The 18,251-nt window shown below is 32.2% G+C and overlaps 3 protein-coding genes across 5 annotated transcripts in view; 2 read left to right on the forward strand and 1 right to left on the reverse strand.

The window, feature by feature from the left end:
* Nucleotides 1–5,037: 5,037 nt before the first annotated feature.
* On the reverse strand, nucleotides 5,038–7,234 carry Spf30 (Splicing factor 30). The gene is made up of 6 exons (XM_065367444.1): nucleotides 7,005–7,234; nucleotides 6,729–6,855; nucleotides 6,532–6,652; nucleotides 6,315–6,461; nucleotides 5,592–5,718; nucleotides 5,038–5,509 (listed from the first exon to the last, which is right to left on the reverse strand). The coding sequence occupies exons 1-6, from the start codon at nucleotides 7,044–7,046 to the stop codon at nucleotides 5,372–5,374; spliced, it is 702 nt and encodes a 233-aa protein (XP_065223516.1). The 5' UTR covers nucleotides 7,047–7,234; the 3' UTR covers nucleotides 5,038–5,371.
* Nucleotides 7,235–7,556: 322 nt separating this feature from the next.
* On the forward strand, nucleotides 7,557–14,711 carry LOC135847743 (zinc finger-containing ubiquitin peptidase 1-like). Of its 2 annotated transcripts, none has more exons than XM_065367440.1 (9): nucleotides 7,557–7,804; nucleotides 7,877–8,236; nucleotides 8,330–8,566; nucleotides 8,650–8,818; nucleotides 8,887–9,010; nucleotides 9,094–9,363; nucleotides 9,439–9,563; nucleotides 9,650–9,867; nucleotides 13,385–14,711. In XM_065367440.1, exons 2-9 carry the CDS (start codon nucleotides 7,880–7,882, stop codon nucleotides 13,418–13,420), a joined length of 1,536 nt encoding a protein of 511 aa, XP_065223512.1. In that variant the 5' UTR covers nucleotides 7,557–7,804; nucleotides 7,877–7,879; the 3' UTR covers nucleotides 13,421–14,711. The 2 variants fall into 2 exon arrangements, with proteins under 2 accessions (XP_065223512.1, XP_065223511.1); XM_065367439.1 differs by having other exon boundaries at nucleotides 7,558–7,804; nucleotides 7,877–8,254.
* A 223-nt stretch (nucleotides 14,712–14,934) lies between these two features.
* The window catches only part of LOC135847734 (NADP-dependent malic enzyme-like), a 64,284-nt gene continuing 60,967 nt past the window's right edge, over nucleotides 14,935–18,251 (forward strand). The window contains exon 1 of one of the 2 annotated variants that reach the window (XM_065367410.1): nucleotides 14,935–15,086. In XM_065367410.1, the coding sequence (XP_065223482.1) occupies nucleotides 15,016–15,086 (71 nt within the window). In that variant the 5' untranslated portion in view covers nucleotides 14,935–15,015. Of the gene's footprint in view, nucleotides 15,087–15,297; nucleotides 15,336–18,251 lie in introns of those variants that run through there. The other variant, XM_065367411.1, reaches the window with a different exon arrangement.

The raw sequence follows: 18,251 nt of genomic DNA on the forward strand, positions 1-18,251 counted from the left end.
GAGCAAATTCAAAATTCTGGAGAAATTGAAAAATCGCGCTGGAGCCTCCAGAAGGGCGGGAAATTGCGAAATTCTGCCTCAGGGGGTTTGTTCATGACAAAATACTGCGATTCGCGCAAATTTCAAAAAAAAATCGCAAACGGGAAATTTTTGATTTTTGAATATTTTTATTTTGAAAAAAAGCTGGTCAAAAAACCACTCTTGAGGTGTCATTCTCAAATTCGGCTCAAATGTAAAGAAACTCGTTAAACAGGTCGATTATAACACACAACTCGATTTTTAGCTGCCCAACTTCATATTCACGCCATTCTGGAGTAAATTGGAAATTCTGGAGAAATTCAAAAATTGCACTGGAGGCTCCAGAATGGCTGGAAATGGCGGAAGTCGGCCTCAGGGGGTTTGTTCATGACAAAATACTGCGATTCGCGCAAATTTCAAAAAAAATTTCGCAAACGGGAAATTTTTGATTTTTTTGGATTTCTTATTATGAAAAAAGCTGGTCAAAAAACCACTCTTGAGGTGTCACTCCCAAAATCGGCTCAAATGTAAATAAACTCGTTAAACAGGTCGAGTATAACATTCAACTCGATTTTTAGCTGCCCAACTTCATATTCACGCCTTCTGGAGCAAATTGAAAATTCTGGAAAAATTTAAAAATTGCACTGGAGGCTCCAGAATGGCTGGAAATGGCGAAATATGGATTTGGGGGGTTAATTTCAGTTATAGGACTTATTTTGAACATTTTTATTGATCAAGTACGCACTTTTTAAATAAAAGCATGAATCACCAAAATAGTCAATTTTGGATTTTCAAACATTCGTCAAAAATCGAAAAATGAACTTGGGCAGCTGAAAATTTGGATTTGGGGGGTTTTAGAACATGCTCTTTCCAAAAATCGCGGCCCCGTTCAAATCGGAGGCGGACACCTCAAGAGGTTCTCTTGTCAGTTCAGTTCAACGATACAACTTTTCCAAAATAAATAAAAAATTATAAATGCAAAACACGCAGGGAGGGGGAATTTTCAATCATAAATTAAGGGAATGCTTCGAAGACAATATGCACAGCATGATACCGATTAGTTCAATAAGACCATGTCGAGCACGAAGCAACATTTTCATAACTCTAACCTATAAATAATGTTGAATTCCTTTTTTCATATCCATACAAAACATTTTTTCAGATCACCCTATTGTTCAAAATATTCACAAAATTCTGCTAGATCTCCAAAATTCAAACCACACCATCCACCTTATGTATACTCCTAGTCATGTCGGCATTGAAGGAAATGAAATTGTTGACACCTATGCAAAATCAGCCACTATCCCCCCTCCCTTCTCCATTTTCACCCCTGACGATATAAAATCCTTCTTCAAACAAAATACTCACTCTAAATGGCAAAATTTCTGGTCATCATAGACATCAAACAAACTCTTTCAACACAAAAAAACAATCTACCCCTGGAAAAATCTTAATCACCTAAACAGAAGAGAAGAAATAAATAACCCGTCTAAGAATAGGTCACTCTAAAATCACACACAATCATCTCTATCAAAAAATTCCGAAACCCCCCTGTCAATTCTGTGAAAATGAACCTATATCTATCCAACATTTACTATTCACCAAGACTATCTCTCCAAATAGACCCAAATTCAATGACCATTCCAGATAACCCTTCTGAAATCCAAAAATTTATAACCCTACTTAAAAGCACCAACCTAATAAACCAAATCTAAACCCTCCTAACCACGGGTGTAATAATCGTGTAATTATAAACACCCAAAACAAAAAAAAAAAACAAAAAAAAATTTATATCAACTAAGGATTGTCAAAAAAAAAAAAAAAAAAAAAAAAGTCAACAAATACATCTATAATTACGGAATTGTTGAAAATACTCACAATCAGAATCAGGAAGGGAACTGGAAAGATGAAAATCTGCGGCTAGTCTAACGTAAGTAACTGTTGAAAAAACAAACAAAATTGTGTCAAAAGAATACAAAAATACAACTACATCTACATACTTAATATGTATCTTAATAGGTAAGCAAAGTACCTACACACAATAGGTATCCATACGTTTAGAACAAAAAGCTTGCGATTCGCGCAAATTTCAAAAAAAATTTCGCAAACGGGAAATTTTTGATTTTTGAATATTTTTATTTTGAAAAAAATGCTGGTCAAAAAACCACTCTTGAGGTGTCTGCTCCAGAATCGGATGAAATGTGTATAAATTCGTTGAATAGGTCGAGTATGACACACAACTCGATTTTTAGCTGCCCAACTTCATATTCGGGCCTTCTGGAGCAAATTGAAAATTCTGGAGAAATTGAAAAATTGCACTGAAGGCTCCAGAATGGCTGGAAATGGTGAAATTCTCCCTCGTGGGGTTTTTTTCATGACAAAATACTGCGATTCGCGCAAATTCAAAAAAAATTTTCGTAAACCGGAAATCTTTGATTTTTGAATATTTTTATTTTGAAAAAAAGCTGGTCAAAAAACCACTCTTGAGGTGTCACTCCCAAAATCGGCTCAAATGTAAATAAACTTGTTGAACAGGTCGAGTATAACACACCACTCGATTTTTAGCTGCCCAACTTCATATTCACGCCTTCTGGAGCAAATTGAAAATTCTGGAGAAATTGAAAAATCGCGCTGGAGGCTCCAGAATGGCTGGAAATGGCGAAATTTGGATTTGGGGTGTTAATATTAGTTTTAGGACTTATTTTGAACATTTTTATTGATCAAGTACGTACTTTTTAAAAAAAAGCATAAATCACCAAAATAGTCAATTTTGTATTTTCAAAAATTCCCTAAAAATCGAAAAATAGGAATGCTTCGAAGGCAATGTGCACAGCACGATATTGATATCGATTAGTTCATAAGACCATCGAGTGCACGAAGCAACATTTTCATAGCTCTAACCTATAATAATGTTGAATTCCTTTTTCCAAATTTATATCAACTAACGATCGTCAAAAAAAAAAAAATCAACAAATATTAGACCGACGCAGTAATAACACTAACAAAAGGCTTCAAATAGGTACATATCATTGCGGAATTGTTGAAAATACTCACAATCAGAATCAGGAAGATGAAATCCGAAGCTCCGATCCTGCGGCTGCAGCAAGACAGTACTTATAGGTAAAGTACGTAATCTAACGTAACTGTTGAAAAAACAAACAAAATTGTGTTAAAATAATACAAATACAACTACGTCTAAGTATGTATCTTAATAGGTACTGCAAAGTACCTACATACAATAGGTATCCGTACGTTTAAAACAAAAAGCTTACATGGTACCTATTAAGATGGTTTTAAGGTAGGTACATGATTACAGGGAGAAAATGAATTACTTACACTACGATGTCAAAAGTTGGTAAAAAAAATCACAATACCACCATCCCCTAATACATTTAGCAAAAACCTCATCTTTTACTTTTACGAGTACAATACCTACTCCAAATGAACAACAGTACATCTCTGACTAAAATTTCAAGTTTCTTTCAGAGTTGGATACTCTCGCAATGAAACATTTTCACAGTTACGTTCAAATTATATTGTAGCTTTAAAAATACCTATGTAATTAAATCAAAGCTATAGACCTTTCGATACCACAAATTGCGAATAAAAATTAATTAGGTATCAGCTTACTTTTTTTCTGAAAAGAAATCTAGCTGCTATTCGATCACGATCGCGTCCTTACGATCAGGAATATCTACCTACAAAATAGAAATAAATAAATTCTTCGAACGAAATTCAAAAAAACAATATCAAATTTACTATTTAGAGCCGAAATTTATAAATGTTTCGAATTCTCAAGTAAGTTTTTCAGGAAATTTTCCGGAAACTTTCAAATTTTTACTAAAACACCAAAAAATTAAAAATTATTTCCCTGAAAATTTTCTGGTTGATTCCAGGTTCCAGCTTCCAGTGTTACAGTTGAAAATTTTGGTTTACATCCCTGCATTTTTTTTCTTCATTATTTAGAATTTTTCTGGTGCAGTTTTTTATTTTTTGTGAAGTAATCGTTGAATTCTTGAACTTGGTCACATTTTTTAATTTTAATTCGTAAAACACCACACAAATGACATTTTATTGCAGAAAATATGAGAATAAATGAAAAAAAAACAGAATTATTGGAAATTCATCAGTTTGTAGTTGACCAATAGCATTTTTAAAACTGGCTCTTGTTAAAAACAGGTATGGGGTGTCTCATTCATTGAAGAAAAATACATTTGCAGAAAGTTTCCGAAAGTTTCCAAAAAATAAATTTCCTGAAATTTATCATCTCTAGTACCATCACCGAAAGAAACTGCATGATGACAGGCAACATGAATTTCGAATCTAGAAGTTGCAAAATACGACGAAAAAGAAAACTTACCACTTAATTAGCACAATTAGTAAACCACACGTTCAAAATTAGATGAAAAAATTCTTAAATTAAGACGCTCAACCGTTCCAAGCAATGCATGTAAACTGTAAAGAATGTAAAGATAACTCATCGATGACGCATTCAGATGACGAATTCGTCAGACTGCGCGTCGCCTTCAACTCTTCATTCAACCCTTCCATCAACGTCATCCCCTCCCAAAAGCCATTGAACCCAACCACTTCTTGGAACCGGTGTAAACCTACTTGATTTTGATTTGTTGTTTAGAAAAATTGTTTGTAGAGCGCTAGTTTCGTTTTTTGAATTTTGAACGCAATGTTTTGTTCACGTTCTTTGTATCAATCAATTATTTTCAAAACAAATTAATAAGATTTGTAATTCTGTACCTGCAGATCAACTTCCAGTTAAGAAGGTACCACAGAACAGATGAGTTCTCTGAACTCCTATGAATGACGATACCAGTAGGTGTTCTTCGGTTATCGATTTAAAAACCAATCCTAAAAACACAAACTTTGCTCCACAGCGAAATGATGCTGTAATAACTCGATCATAGTATTACTATTGTTACTCGATAATTGTGCTGTTTCTTACGTTCTTCGATTACAATCTACGTACGAAGCTAAAAAATTGAACTAAAAAAATCACACGAATAGATATAAAACTGCAGATATATTTCATCTAGTTTCTCTAATTGAAAGTAATGCAATACAACTTAAAAATTATAATAACATACAAAGTCATTCAAAAATTATAATAACAATTTTTTTGTACGATTCATCGACGATCTCAAATCACGACTCTGGTTCATTCACTCAGCATTTTGTTACCGTAAAAAATAACTTAGCTGCAGTTGTTGACGTTCTGCTACATTCATATAGACACAATTTTAACGTGATAAAATATTAATTCTATTTACACTTGTTTTATACACATCTCAGCTTTCCAATATGCGACAGTCAATTCGCGATTACATAACCAATAGATCTATTTTTTGTGTTTCTCTGCGTGTTGGAAATCAGTCATTCCACGACCAGCGACTCCACATGTGCCAATGCCTACTCGTCCGTTGACGTTATCAGGAGAAGCGAAAATACTTTTTTTAGTTATTCCTTTCTTGTAAGTCTGAAAAAAATTCAATAAGTTATTAGCTGTGCTAACTCGAGATAGATTTCTACAAATATAAAATTCTACGACGGACGATTACCTTAGAACTAAACATAAGCCATTTATTCTTCTCAGTTTCTCTTTCTTCTTCCATTTGTTTAAAACGTTGCTGCTTCTTCAACTTTTTCTTTTTCAGGTACTCTCGTTCTTTCGTCGTAGGCAATTTTCTGTAACAAACAACGTATTTTAGAACAGGAATAAGTTTTCATCACCACTCTGATCGTGGAAAAAACATCTGTTTATGAAAATTAACAGCGAAAATGAAAAATTCGTAACTATCGTACGTTGGGTAACTCGAAAATGGTGGCAAATACGATAATCTAAATAGTACCGCTCAACTTACGAATAGCTACGCCATCACTGATATAGTAATCTTCGTACACGAACGATGCCTCTCATCATATCAATACACCTGACGAATTCTTATAAATGACCAACGATATTAAATATATTCTTAGAGCAAAATAAAACCTTTAGTAATTAGTTACCTGCCAAGCTATTGATACGGTTGCCAATCTGTATTAAAATGCAGTCGCATGAATTTACAATACAACGGTATGATTTCCTCTAGCAGGATAACAACTATCAAATCAGCCAGATTTTATAAAAAAAAAATTACGTTTTTTTATAGGTTATTTTATGTTCGTGAATTTTATGCAAATTTCATGTTATTAACTCGATTGGAAATCCATTATGCAACAGCACTGATGAACTATTGAAAGGTACATAGGAAAGAAAAATTCAAGAAATCGAATCAACTTACTTTAATTTAGATAGTCCTCGATCTTGACCTTTGGGTAACTCTTTTAAAAATTCTTTCGTTAAAACTACAGGAACGCCGACTTTGTGACTATCAAATAAAACTGATACTTCGTCATTTTCTATAGATTCGACGGTTGCTTCGTAATACCTGTAAGTTTACGATTTTGAAACATACTATAAAGCATTAAGTGAAACATGTTGAATTGAAAATCACTTACTGTCCGTCATCTAACCAAAATGCTAAACATCTCTCTCCTATTCTCCAATTCTTTTTCAATTTCTCTGAAGGTAAAATACTAGAATCCGGTACTTTGACATCTTCAGTAAATAAATCAATTTCTGTCAAACATAACGAAAGACGATTAACTTTAGGATTTAATGTGGAACTAATTGATACGTATTCGATGTCACTTACCATCTCTTTTTTCATCCGGTAGCTGAGATTTGATAAACTGTGTTGTCAATTCGATAACTTGTTCCAAGTCTTTCTTCAACGTCAATAATTCTTCGTTATCCGGAGCTGTAGTTAGAGCTGCTTCAACCTAAACAAATCAATTCAAATTCCGTGTTAGAAGCTGCGAAGATGTGTAACATATGTTCTGAGGGTAGTATGGGAATTGAAGTGTCGTTTACACTATAGAAAATAATTATTTTCATTCGAATTATCAAAATAATCTGAATGTAAATATACCTGCTCGAGTTGAAGTTTGTAGTTCTGTAAATCTTCTGCCATGATCAATATGTTAAATTACACAGGTAATGAAATGAATGAGAGTGGACCTGATTGAATAACTAATACATGGTACATTAAACAATCTAGCATTCAATTTTAATCGACGCAAATCATAAGGAAATTATAAAACTTGGAAGAAAATCAAATCGAAATCATCTTCTTTTTCCAAAAAAATTGTGAAGTCAAAATTGTCAGCGTTGCCATGGTGCTTTCTTTCCATCGTTGCCAAATCTCTCTGAATTACAAACAGTCCAAAATAAAACTGTCGTAAGTAAAATTTCATTTTTTCACGAAAAACTGGAATTTTCACAATAAATGTGTGACCATTGAAAGTTTTTAAAGTATTTTATGTAAAATTGCTAATTTTACTAATTTTTAATCGATGAAATTTGTAAAAAATCGAACTTTATTCTCACCTTAAGGCGTATTCTGCATTCTTGCGAGATTACTAATCAGTGTTACAACATCGCAAAATAAACAAAGGTTTTCAAAAGATTGAAAATTTTTGAAAAATATTTTGCCATTTCATTCGTCTTTTGAATACAAATTTTACTTCCTTATGGGCTATGGCTTATGTCTTTTATTGATTATTTTTTTCAAGGCTGACCATAATCAAAGAATACGTTTAGTTTTACCGCAATATGAAAAGTTTTCGTCAAGTTTTCACGATTTCGTTGTCAACTTTACAAAATATCTCCGAAGAAACATCATGCTGAAGTAGAAGCTGAATCCACTGGTGAAGAACTCGACAGATAAGTGTAAGTGTTATTTTATTATATTTTCCAATAACTCTCGAAGAATATGCTTAACGTCGTAATGTTGGCTTCTAGATCATGTCTACTGGTAGTGGTGCTTCTTCACCAAACGATTTGAACAGTATTAACAACAACGTTATCGAAAATGAAGGATCGAATTCATCAATTACAACCCTTCACGATGGTAACTTCAAACGACCAAACTTGGAGCTGAATTTAAAACCGAACGAACCGAAGGAAATCAAATGCTTAATCTGTCCGTATAGTCATACCAGTGCTAAAGACGTAGAAAAACATATCAACAGCGAGCATTTCGATGGTACTAGTCCATCACTTCCGAAAGAACCTTCGTCTAGTTTTAATTGCCCTTGTTGCTCCGAATCATTTCAGGCTTACGATAAGCTTGAATCTCATGTATATTACCAACACGCCGATGTAATAAGCCCATCAGGGGTAAATCATTGCTCAGTTTAATAACGTTAATGTTCGTATAGACATTTTTTTTAACCGTGTTTTTCTACTTTGCAGAATTCCGATTCGAAAAACAGCTCAACTCCGTGTCACAAATGCCCCGTTTGTAATCTATTCACCAGCTTATCTAGTGAAGAATTAACTGAACATGTTGAATCACATTTTACCGCTTCTAGTACAACGTCTCCTGTCTCACCTGATGTCACTTCGGACAGATTAATCGCCCAGAAACTTTCCATCACTGATAAAGAAAATCTACAGATTCAGCAGCAGAAAGAATTTGAATTTTTACAAGTTCGTTTGTTTATTATTCTAATGTTTGTACTTTGTAGGAAATTTATCTCTTTATTTATTTTTTTACGAATTAAATTCCGCAGGCTCAGTATGGCATGGATAACAAAGGCAATTTTAAAGAACAGAGTATCAAAAACATGCAGAAAGCTGTTTATTCCGGCGAACTAACTGTAATGGATTTCTACGAGAAACAAAATGAATTGAAAATCGCCGAAAATATTGGTTTAGACGATGGCAGCTCGGTTGTAAAAGGTGAATAATCTTAACAGTGTTCGGTTTTATCAACGATCAAATTTGTCTTATTCGAAATTGAGTTTCAGGTATCGTTCCCATCATCAGATCGAAAAGCGAAAGCTGCGAAAACGTAAACAGAACGTACGTTTGTTTCAACATGGATTTTTATTCGGCTACTTATGGAGATAGAGGATGGGGATGCGGTTACCGGTATGTTTTTTCTTCAATTCAGATTTTCGAAAGATGAAAACTCGAGCATGATAATTGTTATCGAAAACGTTTCAAATTTACAGTAATTTACAAATGTTACTGTCAGCACTGTGGCGTAATGCGACGTACGGCGAACTATTGAATATGCAATTTTGCTCGAGATTTGGAATGGAAAAAATGTACGTTGGGAACGCGATGCCAAGCATATCAAAATTACAACAGTTAATCGAATGGGCATGGGAACAAGGTTTTGACGAAGAAGGACGAGATCAATTGGGCAGAAAAGTACATAACACCAAGAAATGGATCGGTGCTACCGAAGTTGTTACTTTATTATCAGCTCTAAGATTTAGGTAACGATATTTTCTACTCTTTTGGTTTCGTTTTTGAAAAATAGAAGTTTAAGTTAATTTGTTTTTTTTCTCTAGATGTTCGTTGGTGGATATTCATCGAGCCAACGAAAAAGGTCAACATCCTAAAATGTTCGAATGGATTTTGAAATATTTTCAAAAAGTCGAAGAATTCAAAGCTCCTTTGTACTTGCAACACGACGGTAACGTGATTTGAGAGCATTATTGAAGTAAAAATGTGTTGTCTGAGACTTTCTATTAGATGTACGTATTTGTTTTCTATTAACAGGCCATAGTCAAACGGTGATCGGTGTAGAAGTACTGAAAGATGGAGAAATATTTCTACTAATAGTTGATCCCAGTACACCTCGACGTCAAATGGAGAAACTACTATCGAATAACGCCAACCAGTTGGGATTCCTTCGGAAATCTCTCTTCGATATGAAATCAGACCAGTATCAAATAGCTACCGTCGTCGGTGTAACTACTTCGGACGACGAATATCAAGTACGAGCTTTTTATTCGATCATTTCACTTTCAATGTACGGTCTAAGTGGCGAAAAAGTGATCTAGAAATCGAAATTGGCTGAAATTTTTGAATTCTGTTGGATTGGGTTGGTTGTGTTTTTATGTGGGTATAAAATGTCAGAAAATACGTACTCATTTTGGATTTTCGCATACCTTACAATTTCAGGAGACCATCAGAAATTTGTATCAACATTTTTTTAGCATTTTTGAAAAATTTGAAAGTGCCATGCGACCTATCAAAATGGGTTAAAATTTTCTAAGAAATTCAAATATTTCGACAAAAATGTTTTTTTGGGTATTTTTGAAGCATTTCGAGCCCAAAATTGGTTCGTGATTTTTGGTTTTTCTTAAGGAGTGTTTTTTGACCTATCAAAGTAAGTTGAAATTTTGTGAAAATTGCACATATTTCGATGTAAATATTTTTAGGGTAATTATGAAGAATTTTAAGCTCAAAACTGGCACATAATTGGAATTTTAAAAAAAAGTCGTGCAAACTATCAAAATGAGTTGACATTTTGTAAAAAATTCAAATATTTCTACGAAAATGTTTTTTTGGCATGTGACTTTTAAAATTTTAATTTTGCGAGAAATTCAAGCGTTTCCACGAGAATATTTTTTAGCATTCTTGAGAAATTTTAAATAAAAAATTGGATCATAATTTTTGGGATTTTTGAAAATATGTCACGTTACTTATCAAAATGGGCTAAAATTACGTAAGAATTTCAAATATTTCGACGAAAGAGATTTTTAAGCATTTTTGGGATTTTTGAAAAAGTGTCGTTCAAACTATCAAACTGTGTTGAAAATTCATGGAGTCAAATATTTTGACGAACGTGTATATTGACAATTTTTGAAGAAAGATGAATCCAAACTTGAGTCAAGATTTTTGGCATTTTTGAAAATATGTTATGTGACGTATCAAAATGAGTTAAAATTTTGTAAGAAATTCAAATATTTCGACAAAAATGTTTTTTTTGGGTATTTTTGAAGCATTTCGAGCCCAAAATTGGTTCATGATTTTTGGTTGTTCTTAAGGAGTGTTTTCTAACCTGTCAAAATAAGTTGAAATTTCGTGAAAATTGCAAATATTTCGATGTAATTTTTTTTGGTAATTATAATGAATTTTAAGCTCAAAACTGGCACATAATTTTTGAAATTTTTGAAAAAATGTCATGCAAACTATCAAAACGAGTTGAAATTTTGTAAAAAAATTCAAATATTTCGACAAAAATGTTTTTTAGGCATTCTTGATAAATTTTGAGATGATTTTTGAAATTTTAATTTTACGAGAAATTCGAGCGTTTCCACGAGAATATTTTTTAGCATTCTCGAGAAATTTAAATAAAAAATTGGATCATAATTTTTGGGATTTTTGAAAACATGTCATGTTACTTATCAAAATGGGCCAAAATTACGTAAGAATTTCAAATATTTCGACGGAAAAGCTTTTTGAGCATTTTTGGGATTTTTAAAGAAGTGTTCAAAGTACTAAACTGTGTTGAGAATTCATGAAAGTTGAATATTTCGACGAACGTGTATAAAATTGACAATTTTTGAAGAACGATGAATCCAAATTTAAGTCAAGATTTTTGGCATTTTTGAAAATATGTTATGTGACGTATCAAAATGGGATAAAATTTTGCGAGAAATTCAAATATCTCGACGACAATTTTTTCGAGCGTTTTCAGAATATTTTGAGCCAAAAATTGTCAAAACTTGTTTTTTTTAAATTTTTTAAAAAATAATTTTGAGCGCAAAATTTGGTTATGATTTCCTAAAATTTTTGAAAAAATACCCTCCGACTTATCAAAATTGATTTTAATTTCGGAATAATTCTTATAAACAATGTTCTAGAACAATTGATTTTCTCCTAAAAGTGTAACCAACTGTGATAGTTCGCTTGGGAATTTTAATCCATTTGGATTCCGAAAATCATGATCCGATTTTGGGTTTAAAATCCTTTAGAAAATGCTCAATTAAAATGTTGATAGATAATTTTGATTTTTGGTCGAAATTTTGATCTATTTTGAAAAGTTGCTGGATACTTTTTCAAATATTTCGATGAAATTGTATAAAATTGACAATTTTTGAAATACAGTGAATCTAAATTTAATTCAAGATTTTTGGGATTTTTGAAAATATGTCATGTGACCTATCAAAATAGGATAAAATTTTGCGAGAAATTCAAATATCTCGACGAAAATTTTTTCGAGCATTTTCAGAATATTTTGAGCCAAAAATTGTCAAAACTTGTTTTTTTATTTATTTTTTTTTTTTAAAATAATTTTAAGCACAAAATTTGGTTATGATTAACTAAATTTTTGAAAAAATGCCCTCCGACTTATCAAAATTGATTTTAATTTCGTAATAAAATCAAAAATGCTTATAAACAACGTTCTAGAATAATTTGATTTTCTCCTAAAATTGTAACCAACTTTGATAGTTCGCTTGGGAATTTTAATTCATTTAGATTCCGAAAATCATGATCCAATTTTGGGTTAAACTCCTTCAGAAAATGCTCAATAAAAGTGTTGATAGATAATTTTGATTTTTGGTCGAAATTTTGATCTATTTTGAAAAGTTGTTGGATACTTTTTCAAATATTTCGATGAAATTGTATAAAATTGACAATTTTTGAAATACAATGAATCTAAATTTAAGTCGAGATTTTTTGGATTTCTGAAAATATGTCATGTGACCTATCAAAATAGGATAAAATTTTGCGAGAAATTCAAATATCTCGACGACAATTTTTTCGAGCATTTTCAGAATATTTTGAGCCAAAAATTGTCAAAACTTGTTTTTTTTTAATTTTTTTTTTTTTTAATAATTTTAAGCACAAAATTTGGTTATGATTTCCTAGATTTTTGAAAAAATGCCCCCCGACTTGTCAAAATTGATTTTAATTTCGGAATAAAATCAAAAATGCTTATAAAAAATGTTCTAGAATAATTGATTTTCTCCTAAAATTGTAACCAACTTTGATAGTTCGCTTGGGAATTTTAATTCATTTAGATTCCGAAAATCATGATCCAATTTTGGGTTAAACTCCTTCAGAAAATGCTCAATAAAAGTGTTGATAGATAATTTTGATTTTTGGTCGAAATTTTGATCTATTTTGAAAAGTTGCTAGATACTTTTTCAAAAATCTTCCAAAACCATAACCCAATTTTTAGCTCAATATTCACTAAAAAAAAAAAAACATTTTTATCGAAATATTTTAATTTCTCGCGAAATTTTAACCCATTTTGATGGGTCGCATGTCGGTTTCAAAATTTCCTAAGTAATGGCTCAATTTTGGCTTTAGAATTCACGAAAATCCAAAATACACATTTTCTGACATTTTTGAACCCATATCTTCCAAAAAAAATTAATTTTTGGATCTCAAAAAAAAATTATTAGATTTGAACACTTTTTGCTGGTTTGTCTGTATTTTTAGACTACTCCTCTAACATCGTTAATTTGTTCATTTTTTTTTTTTATTTAATTTTTTCAGGCTAGTAAAATCTTACGACCAGTTAGAATAATGTGAAGCGGAAGTTACACGAGCAACATGTGATCAACGTTCAGTTTTATTCTAGTTATTTATCTGTGATAAGTTGCACTAGCATTATTTTTCTCTTTCGACTTGCAGCGTTACCTTGTTTTATGTTTAGAGTAATTTAAGTGCCTTAAAAGCTTCGATACGAGCTTATATTTTCGGATTTTCAATTGTTTTTCTGTGCGGAGCAAAGGGTAATCGATGTATTTGCTTGGTTGAGTTTGAGTATTATTATATCTATACGTACGAATAACAATTCAGGGGCTCATATTTTATCACCTATAAGGGATCTCAAATCAGAATGGTATCGTTTCGAACGAATCGCGTATTGTTTTTAAAATTTTAATTTTCCTTTATCGTTGTGCTTTTGTTTTAATTTTTCGGCTACTTAGTACCTACCTTATTATTGATACGCTTACCTAATTGAGAAAAATATCAAAGGCTCGTTTGCCAGCTTTATCAAAACCTTCGTATTTTTTTCCTTTACTTTTACGTTTGTATTTTTTACATATATAGTGATTAGAGATTTTTTTCAGATAAAGGTATTTTCTTTCGAAACTAGAAACTTTCCATTTTAACATTTCGCTTTGGCTTAGGGATGCTTACCCTATAGTTCCCGGTGACTGATTTACATATAATGTTTGTCAAATTCTGGGAAATTTTCATTTGATCGATTGATTCCAAGTTGACGAATGACGAGTGAAGTATTATTAATCGGTGGTTTATCATTTTACCAACACTTCGGTGTTAATGTTGGATAACGAAACGTATTATAATTAATATATTTTAGATAAGAAACGGCGCATCTTTATCAAAATATTTCAACTTTCGTTTTCGTTTATTGAAAATAACACGATTTTTATCAATAATGTGTAATTTTTCCAGTCATATAAGTCGACCTAGACGTAAGTACAAAAATGTCATCAATTTTATACCTAGAAGACTTCGTGACGATCGTTAACGATGATAGATAACTTACAAACTCGATTTTATTATTATTTTTTAATACTTGAGTACCTATTTTATTTGCCATTTTTATTCATACTTTCGACGCTGACGAATGATGTTTTCTAGTCTCGTTTGAACTTTACGCTTTTTATTTCACTCGCAAAGTTTTTTTTTTAATCATCTTATCGCGCGTATCAGTGGTACTTTGAATTACGATTTGTAGCAAAATAGGTATTATTTTTTTTTTAGAATTTTTCTCTACCTTTGTTCGCTTACCTACTACCATAATGTACCTATTATAAATTTAAGTCATTAAAGAACCCTGGACGAAATACTCGTTGCGATTTTTATTCTCAGGTGTATTAAAATATCACGCAGACGATGAGTCGATGACTAAAGCGGCGCAGGAACTATGGTAATTTTCACGTCGATTTTTATTGGATAAGGTAACGGTATATCGGGCGCAATTATTCTACTAAATTATCCTCAACGATGATAGAGAGCCGAACGGTTACTACGAATATAAAAGTTTACAAGTTACGTCGTGCTTCGGTTCGCGTTCTTCGAGGTTCGAGTGGTCGTGCGAAGAATATTACATTAGATGACGACGACGAAGGCGAAAGTAAACTTCATTGTTGATGGGTAATACGGCGGCTATCTCGGCGAAAACTTGTTACTGCGATTGTTGTGCTGTTACCGAATCGTCAAAGTGAGTAGACTAATCGTAAAAAGATTGTCGATGAAGCGCTAATCGTATAAGCAATTGATTAATGGCGTGATATTATTTTTATTTTTTAATACACACGTATCAACTACTTGTTAGCTAAAGGTCGATATACAGGGTAATTGAAGGTGATAACGTTATAGTGTTTGATATAATTTCGATAGAATATACCGTGAAATCTCATCATAACGCCTCGCTCAGGTATATTAATATGAAAAAATCCTTCATTTCGGTGTAAGCACGATTTTTTTTTTTTTAATTTTTAGCTAATTAATTCGATAAAGGTTATCTCTCTTTAATACTCGAGTCGGGTTTGTTTATGTTTAGCTTCGGCTTCGGCTCTTCGATGAGCATTTTTTTGTGTTGGAATATTTTACGAGTAATCGAGTATAATTTAGCACAGTTCTGAGTTCACGATACACTATTTTGGATTAAATAGGGTGTAACTTAATTAATATTTCACCGTACCTATGCAAATAGTACCATTATTATGTAATGACTGTATAGTATGGTAGAATTCTTTAATTATACATGTCATCGTACTGTAACCAGCCACTGTAAAATCGATTCGCAGCAAGAAATTTTTCACATATTGTGGCAGTCCACCTTTTTTAAACTCGAGATGATTATCGTATCGTTGAATATAATACTTAATTGTCCAATTTACGAGGGTTACTGTTAATGCTCGTAGTTTTAGCTGTACGAAGGTGTGTAATAATTGAAGATAAAGATCTAGAAATTTATTTATTACAAAATAATACACGTGATTCGAATGTACGGTTTCAACCGTCGAAGGATCACTGCTGAGTTAGTCAGTTACTTAGTGGTATATTTTTTGCGAATTTATTATTCACTTAGGTACCTACTATAATGATACAGTGTTGAAGATTTTGACGAGCACTTGTCATTATATTTTACCGTAGTGTTGGTCTTTCGCAATCGATTTTATATACTTTATAGTAATCGTAGTGCTACCTACTTGAATGAATTAATCATAAATAAAGCTAGATACAAGCTTTAGGCATTTGCACAATACAAACGCCGTTGTTAAGCAATTAACTTCGTACATGTGTGGTCATATTTGAGCATTGTATTGCGGTTTTCATTTCTTTTTATCCAAGTTATTGGTGCAATATTTCTTACTAGGGAACTTTCACAACCCGAGAAGTCTGATCGAAGTGAAATTTGGATCACTGAAATTGAGCATTTCATACAACAATTGAATATTTTTGACAATTCAAGTACCTATGGATTCTAAAAAAAAAAAACAAACAAAAAAAAACGTATATTTGGCCAGTAAAAATGACTGAAATTGCTCCTGAAAGTAAAATTGATTCCCTCGAACCGAATTTCACCATTTTCAGTCACTCTGGAGGCTCTAACGTGGTTTTAAATTTTTGCAGAATGTTGATTTGTTGAAATTTCTGGAGAAAACATGTAAAATAACTTGAGAAGCTGAAAATCGAGTTATGGCTTACCTATTCTTAACCCGTGTGAAGAATTTTTATGCATTTGAGTCGATTGACGATTACCTGGCGGAAATCTCGAGGGTGTTTTTGACCAGCATTTTACAGTGTTATTATTTAAAATATTCTGATGAAAAAAAACCACTTGAATGAAGCGTTTGCCTGGAATTATTCGCCAAAAATCGAAAAGTTATAAATTAGATAATTTTAACGCCTTCTGGAAAAATTTTAATAATTCTGCAGAAATCGGAAATCGATCTGGAGGCTCCAGATTGACAAGGGGGGGGGGGGGGTGGTTTCAGACAAGACTAAGACATTCGGATAAATTTCAGAAGCTTCCTCACGAACAAAAATTTTTGATTTATTTGATTTTTTTCTATTCTTGTTCAAAAAAACACTTGAGATGTTTCCCTGGAAATTGGGCCAAATGTTGATAAACTTGTTGAAATACAACTCAATTATGAGGGTTCCAGAAAGACTCGAAATGGTGAAATTTGGATTTTTAGGGTTAGTTTCAGACGAGACAAAGTCATTCACGTAAATTTCAAAAAATTTTCCACAAACAGAGAAATTTTTGTTTTTTTAAAAATTTTTTTAAATAAAAAATTCTGGTAAAAAAATCACTTGAGGTGTTTTCCAGAAAATTGGACCAAATTTTGAAAAACTCGTTAACTATGAGTTCAGAATGAGTCATAACTCGATTTCAAGCTGCCCAAATCAATTTCCACACCGTCTGGAGAAATTTTTAATAATTCAGCAGAAATCGAAAATCGCTCTGGAAGCTCCAGAATGACGAGGGGAGGGGGTTGGTTTCAGACAAGACTAAGCCATTCGGGAAAATTTCAGCAACTTCCTCATAAACAGAAAACTTTTTTGATTTTTTGAATTTTTTTTTGATAAAAATTTTGGTTTAAAAATATCACTCGAGATGTTTTCCTGGAAATTGGGCCAAATGTTACTAAACTCGTTAATGAGTCACAACTCGATTTTAAGCTGCCTAAATAAATTTCCACGTGTTCCTGAAGAAATTTTTAAAATTCTGGAGAAATCGAAAATCGCTCTGGAGGCTCCAAAATGACTCGAAATAGTGAAATTTGGATTTTTAGGGTTGGTTTCAGACAAGACAAAGTCATTCGCGTAAATTTCAACAAAATTTTCACAAATAGAAAAATTTTTGTTTTTAAAAATTTTTTTAAATAAAAAATTCTGATAAAAAAGATCACTTGAGATGTTTTCCTGAAAATTGGGCCAAATTTTGATAAACTCGTCAACTAAGGGTTCAGAATGAGTCACAATTCATTTTAAGCTGCCCAAATCAATTTCCACACCGTGTGGAGAAATTTTTAAAATTCTGGAGAAATCGAAAATCGCGTGCTGGAGGTTTCAAAATAACTCGAAATGGTAAAATTTGGGTCTGGAAAGTTGGTTTTAGACAAAACAAAGCCATTCGCGTAAATTTCAAAAAAAAAATTCACAAACAGAAAAATTTTTGTTTTTTTGAATTTTTTTTTGATAAACATTCTGGTCAAAAAAAAGCACTCGAGGTGTTTTCCAGGAAATCGGGCGAAATGTTGATAAACTCGTTTAATATGGATTCAGAATGAGTTACAAGTCGATTTTCAGCTGCCCAAATTAATTTCCACAAGTTCTGGAGAAATTTTTGAATTCTTGAGAAATCAAAAAT

This window comes from Planococcus citri, chromosome 5, assembly GCF_950023065.1.
Source record: "Planococcus citri chromosome 5, ihPlaCitr1.1, whole genome shotgun sequence".
Taxonomy (NCBI): domain Eukaryota; kingdom Metazoa; phylum Arthropoda; class Insecta; order Hemiptera; family Pseudococcidae; genus Planococcus; species Planococcus citri.